The sequence below is a fragment of the Gymnoscopelus microlampas genome (genome assembly GCF_963454915.1).
Source record: "Gymnoscopelus microlampas genome assembly, chromosome: 15".
NCBI classification, from domain to species: domain Eukaryota; kingdom Metazoa; phylum Chordata; class Actinopteri; order Myctophiformes; family Myctophidae; genus Gymnoscopelus; species Gymnoscopelus microlampas.
The window spans coordinates 30,203,020-30,209,180 of NC_139952.1; the positions used below are offsets into that span (position 1 = coordinate 30,203,020).

Consider the following 6,161-nt stretch of genomic DNA (forward strand, 5'->3'; position numbering starts at 1 on the left):
GGTCTTCCTATGAAAGGACCAGATACAGTATCATGGGTCAATGCAATGGTAATAATATCTGCTGGTGGAACATCTCCTGAATTAACTCAAGCCAGGAGAATAGCAGTGGTTCAAAGATTAATTAAAATATTAACAGACAAGAAAGAAAGAAAGAAAGAGTCGCCATATAGTGTGAGCTCTGTCTGTTGTTACTGTAGACTAGTAGACCTATTAATAGTATTATTAATACTGCCTTTGCATGAACCTACTGTAAATGCACATGACATAGTCCTACATAGTTTTTTGCAAATTCGGCCTACACAACAATTTGCAATACCATAGGGTACCATTCAGAACCCCTCCTTCAGGATTTCTTTGGTGATTCAATTTTGTTTGTTACTACAGTATGTGTATAAACATCTTCAAACAAAAGCTTTTCACATGAACGAAGTTGTTCTAACAAAGAAATAAGAATACACCTCATATTTTTCAATCTTCTTAAAATGTTACTTCAACAGGCACTTTCTTTTGTGGCAGGATTCTGTTTCATGACATCATGAAATGTCATGCAACATGGGGGGAAGTTTAGGGGTTTAAACCCAGAGCATTCCCAGGTGTTATAGATGAATATGAGGCACATATTTGCATAAGATATTAGAAATTTATAAAATAATATCTGTAGAACTGCATTGTTGTGCTTCTCATAAAAATGTGCCACCAGTAGATACATGGATGGCTACATGATATTAGGCCTTTTATTATACATACATATAAGAATTTGCATTTAATTAATATGATAACTTTTCATTATTAGTTTGAAACGATACAAGCAATTTGACATGACATATGCATGAACATCACTGTCACATCCTTATTATAGCACCACTTGGGCTTGAACTCACAACCTCCAGTTCTACAGGTTGAGCTAAATAACCAGTGGCAGTGTCATGGAATGGTTTGTGGGTTGACTTTATGGGTGAACAGTCCATAAAGTTATAAGACACGTTAAAGAAATGGGAAAAGAGTTATAGTAGTAATGATGCTAATAATACTTACAAATATAAGACGGATCAGCCCCTAATCATTACCTGAAAACAGTAAAGTGAGGGGGAAAAGAAACCATCAGTAATCTTTATAGCAAGATGCAGAATCTTTGATCTGAAATGATTCTATGAAATGCTTTAGTTGAGAGAAATCGAACAAGAGCATACCTCCCTCTAGTGGACAAACAAGGAGTTGACTACCACTTAAAAGTAAGCTTTTTATTTGCAAAATAAGGCAAGTTGTACTGATTTTACATATCTGCATTCAGGACCATTTCCTGAGAAATGAATACTTATATAAAATCTTAGAACCCATGTCTCAAATGTACAACAAGGTACAAAATATTCAATTTCCACTATGACAACAATGAATATCTTGAAACCAATATGACAACTACAGTGGTGTAGTTATTAGAAGATATGCGGGTATGGTATGTTTGATGATTTTATTGATTTGGCTTTTCAGCGTTCTGCTTCCTTTTTGATAAAAAATAAAATAAAATGTTACTGTAGTTTGGGGTAGCGTGTCCCAACACAACAGGGGAAAAAAGATATATATTTCATAGCACTTTCCCAAAAAAAGACACTATTGACATTCACATTTTTCTCAAACAGCCACCACACCAGTCTTCACATCAACAAAACCTTTTAAACAAGTGGAAACTAAATGAACAAGAGTTTCACAGTTTGCTAAAACAGCCTTTATATCACCATGTCAGACACCAAACAGCAATCAATCACATTATACAGGTAATTCTGGAGAGCAATGAGTCCATGAAGTGAATTTCAGACGTTTTAGTGTCAGCCTTTGTGCAGTGCATTACAAAGTTATTTTGGTCCGTACTTTGATCAAAGCCTGAGACAGTCCTTTGAGTGCCAGACTGCATGTGCTTTTGTCTGTTTGCTGCTGTATAGTGTAAGGTATAGTGAAACAACCACTCCTTTACCGGTTACATATTGTAGAGTCGTGTATGAAGATGTCGCACTACAGTCCACATCAAAACCTCTCTGTAGTAGAAGGTTTCTTATTTCCCTGAATTATGTCTATAACTAAGGCAGCACTTATGCAGTTTGCAGCACTGTGTGTTCATTTAAGGGAAAGAAAGTACCTTCCCTAACAAAAATGGAAGCAACAATGGCCAGCGCCAGCTTCAGAGGTAAACAAAAACAATAATTTTGGACCCGACAAAATTATCATAATAATCTATTTATAATATACATATTATAAATACATTTATTTTGGGAGAAGCGATATTATGCTACACCTTTTTAAAATCTATGGATGTATTATTTCTTTTTATCATTCATATACATAAAAATGTTATCAATATCGCCTTTAAAGGGAAATTATTACTAGAGTTGAATGTTAATTACTGCTGAGTTTGAACTACCGGCAATATGGTTAAAAACTGGAAACTCCACTGAGGGTTCTTTTCATCGACTTATAAAAAATAAACAATAAATATTCATACAGTAAACGTTAAGAAAGTCCATTTGAAATAAATATGCAATATATTTGGGTTTTTAAAATATGAGTGAAAAAAAAACAACCGAAGAAATGCCACTTTAAAAGCTTGTTTGAAGTTTCAAAGTTGAACAGTTCAGAGGGAAATTGAAACGAGTCCTCTCCATCTCTCTTCGTCCTCAGATTCCCTTGTCATACCTGTTTTGCATTATTCCACTTAATTATACATCACTCTCCTTTCGCTTTATTTATACTCCCTCGCGCAACGATGTCCCTTGTCAAAAGGAACCGAGCTACTGATCTACATGTAGATCAGTGCGTTTTGACAAGCAACACCTTTGTATACAAGAGTATAAATTATGCCGTACTCTGTCTCCATACGCCTTCATATGCTCCTCATTTCACCATCCCCCATACTCCCTCGCTTGCTCACCTCATCTCCCCGACTTTGGTAAAAAAAAAAGGCACAGAGGTGATAGATAGTGTAGCTGTGGTCCATAGCAGAGATAGGATATATAAGTGTCCGTTTCAGTTGTCCTTTTTTGTGTGGGTCTGTCCATTGCAGCCATTGGCGTGGGGCGCACGGCTACGTGGTGAGATGAAGACGTACTCCTGGGCAAAGTCTGGATGCTGTTCCAAGAACCCACAGAGCTGATCTGGAAACAGAAAGGATGTTTGCATGAACACAAACACGACATGCACTTGGACTTCCAACGGCAAAGTACATACTAGCTCAACTCGAGTCTCAACCACTTGAACCCCTGCATGCCTATTCTTTTTTTTCCTTCTAAAAAATGTTTTATCCCTCGATTTTGTAACCCTTTTTTCACCCGGTGCCAATTTGCTAAGTGATCCTGGGCACTATTCTCCCCCCACCAGCCTAGGGAGGCCAGGGCCGACCTCATGCCTCCTTCAATGCATGAGAGCCAACTGACCTTCTTGTCACCTGACAGGGGGGAGTTTCCCTGGTTGGACGTAGCGTGTGGAAGGAACACGTTATTCCAACCAGTTCCCTTCCCCTCCATCAGGCGCCCCGGCTGACCAGGGGGAGGCAGTATAGTGACCAGGATTACTACATGTTTTTGTGAGGGTATTAACTACCCTAGGAGACACGGGGAGAACATGCAAACTCCACACAGAGTAGGCCCTTTCGCCAACCCCACCTAGGGTATGGGCGCTGATGACGCGGAGGAGAAGACACACCCCCAGCGCCCACAGCGTCCCCGGCGGGAATCGAACCCAGGACCTTCTAGCTGTGACGCGACAGCGCTACCGACTGCACCACCGTGCCCCCTGCATGCCTATTCTGATGGGAACATTCGCCAAAAATAGTAGACCTACGAGCTTGTACATCGGCTATTTCAGGCAAAGAGATTTGGTGTAGACGGTAAAAAGCGGTCAAAGTACAATTATGACTCATGTCCGGTTCTCTAAGACTAGAGGGTTTAAGTGGTTAAAAACTCTCTTCATCAATGGTGGCGTTAACAGGGGCATAAAACCCTAGGCCGATGTAGTTCAAAACTACAGAAGGGTAAAAAAGATGGCGGGCTGACCTTATAGTACACTGTGATGTAACCACACAGCCATGTTTTTATCCTTCAGTAGTTTTTAACCTGTACAGGAAATTAAACAAAATAGGCCTCGGATTTCATGCCCTTTGAGACTATTTCAAGCTCCGTTGCACGGAGCGACATGCAACGCGATTTTCGACATGCGACACCATGATGGAGAACAAATTAGGCTTTACGAAAACTCTGACTTACCATATGTGAACTTCCCCGTGTTCTCTGGGTCCAGAGTCTTCAAGAGTACAGAGAGGTCCAGTTCTGCCACTCCCAACGCTGTTCTCAATATGGAGTCCAGGTCCTCTTGTACGACTGGCCCGTCCTCCTCAGACTCATACATCTACACACACACACACACACACACACACACACACACGCACCACACAGCAGACACACACAGTCTTAGTATCTTTCTCAAAAGACTTCTTATCTTATTTTGTTTGAGATTGTGATGTTAAACGTTAAGCTGAAGAGGCAATGCAAAGGCTCCTTACCTGGAAGCCCAATTTGAGGGTCTCCATAGATTTTGATGGTCGACACACAACGGACAGTGCGATTACATACTGTCTGATATCGATGCGTCCATCTCCATGCTGGGAAAAGCAACAGTCAACATATTTCATTGAATTGAAAATATTTCATACTTTAAATGAGAATTCATAGAACATAATCAAAGTACAAGGTTTCTTTATTGTTTCGTCTTGTGTACATAAGAGTACAATTATTTTGTTCTGGTTCCCCAGACATTGCATCAGCATTAATGATAAGGGTAATGATAATAGTAAATGTTATAAACATCTATTATAAACATCTGTGTACTTGTAAAAAGCTGTAAAGTGGCCTGTGCCAGTGTCCTGCTACAGAGTATCGATCATAAATACACTCTTTCCTCTTTTCAGGCCATTAAATACCAATGTAATCATATCTAACAATCATATTAATTACATCAATGTACCATCTGGCACCTCCGGCTTGTTAACTATTTAGATACAGTAAGTGCTTGGAATGTTGCATACCAGTTCATACTAGTTCATTTGTAGCATATCTTTGCTACAATGTACACAAGACGTAACAATAAAGACCACCGTGATATTTACCTGGGATTGTACATTTTGCTCTTTCAATTTGTCATGTTGTGTCTGAGCTGTCTTGATTTGGTGCCTGTGTTTTGTATGTTTATTGAAAAAGGATTTCGAAAAAAAGAAGAAAAAAAGACCGCCTTGATCTTGAAGCATAGCTTTACAGAAATAAGTCTGCATATTGCATAAAACACTATACTTGAGTATTTGTCAAGCGTGTACATGTAAAACACTTAGCAAACAAAGGTTCTCTTTTCAGTCAAGTCAAAGTTTATGGGGTATATTATACTGTATGCAAAGAGAAGGAGTTGTGGCGCGAGTTAGAAAGCCATTATTAGAACATACAGTAGCTGGCTCCTACGTGTTTCAGCAGAAAAGTGTTTGTTTGTTCTTTCTTTGAATGATTGACAATCTCAATTTTGTCATTGTGATGTATTGCGGTCCCTGTTGGTCTGGACAGGAACCAGGCTACAACATGACTCAACAGCTGCTGCTTTTCCCCTGACAGTGAGTGTAACTTTACTTACACCAGAACTCAGAGTGCTTTTGATGTTTCTTCTCTTTGCATACTGAGTATTTGTATGAGGTTGGTTTCTTAACACATTCCCTGCCAGAGTTTATTCATAAGTAGCCTCGGAAACCCATGCCTTTTTTTTTGTTTCAAAAGAAAAAAAGCCTGGGAGAACCTTGCAGGAACGCTGGTCTTAGGACCTTGTTATCTCCTAACCAATCAGAGTGCTCCAAACCCAGGCGCTGGAATCCAGCGCCTGGGTTTGGCTCCGCCCTTCAAGACCATCGATTGGGCTCGTTCTTTCAGTCTAATTCATAAGGTACTCACCCACTGCCAGCGTTTTTGAGTTTTATAGCCTTTTGAACCGTTCACAAAAAAATTATATCCATTAAAATCCGCGATCGGATGGTGTTTATAAACAGCAACGACGGACGTACGAGCCCTCATAATGTTTACACTTTTTTTTCTTTTTCTTCTTCTGTGGTATCAGCGGCCCAAAGAGGCTGCAAACGTCATATC

At 39.7% G+C, this 6,161-nt stretch overlaps 1 protein-coding gene across 2 annotated transcripts in view; it reads right to left on the reverse strand.

Moving 5' to 3' along the window:
* Positions 1 to 1,576: 1,576 nt before the first annotated feature.
* The window catches only part of lpcat1 (lysophosphatidylcholine acyltransferase 1), a 34,962-nt gene continuing 30,377 nt past the window's right edge, over positions 1,577 to 6,161 (reverse strand). The window contains exons 12-15 of one of the 2 annotated variants that reach the window (XM_084079888.1): positions 5,150 to 5,200; positions 4,547 to 4,645; positions 4,251 to 4,392; positions 1,577 to 3,143 (exon numbers count right to left, since the gene is read on the reverse strand). In XM_084079888.1, coding sequence (XP_083936014.1) covers positions 3,016 to 3,143; positions 4,251 to 4,392; positions 4,547 to 4,645; positions 5,150 to 5,200 — 420 coding nt within the window. In that variant the 3' untranslated portion in view covers positions 1,577 to 3,015. The remainder of the gene's footprint in view (positions 3,144 to 4,250; positions 4,393 to 4,546; positions 4,646 to 5,149; positions 5,201 to 6,161) is intronic. The other variant, XM_084079889.1, reaches the window with a different exon arrangement.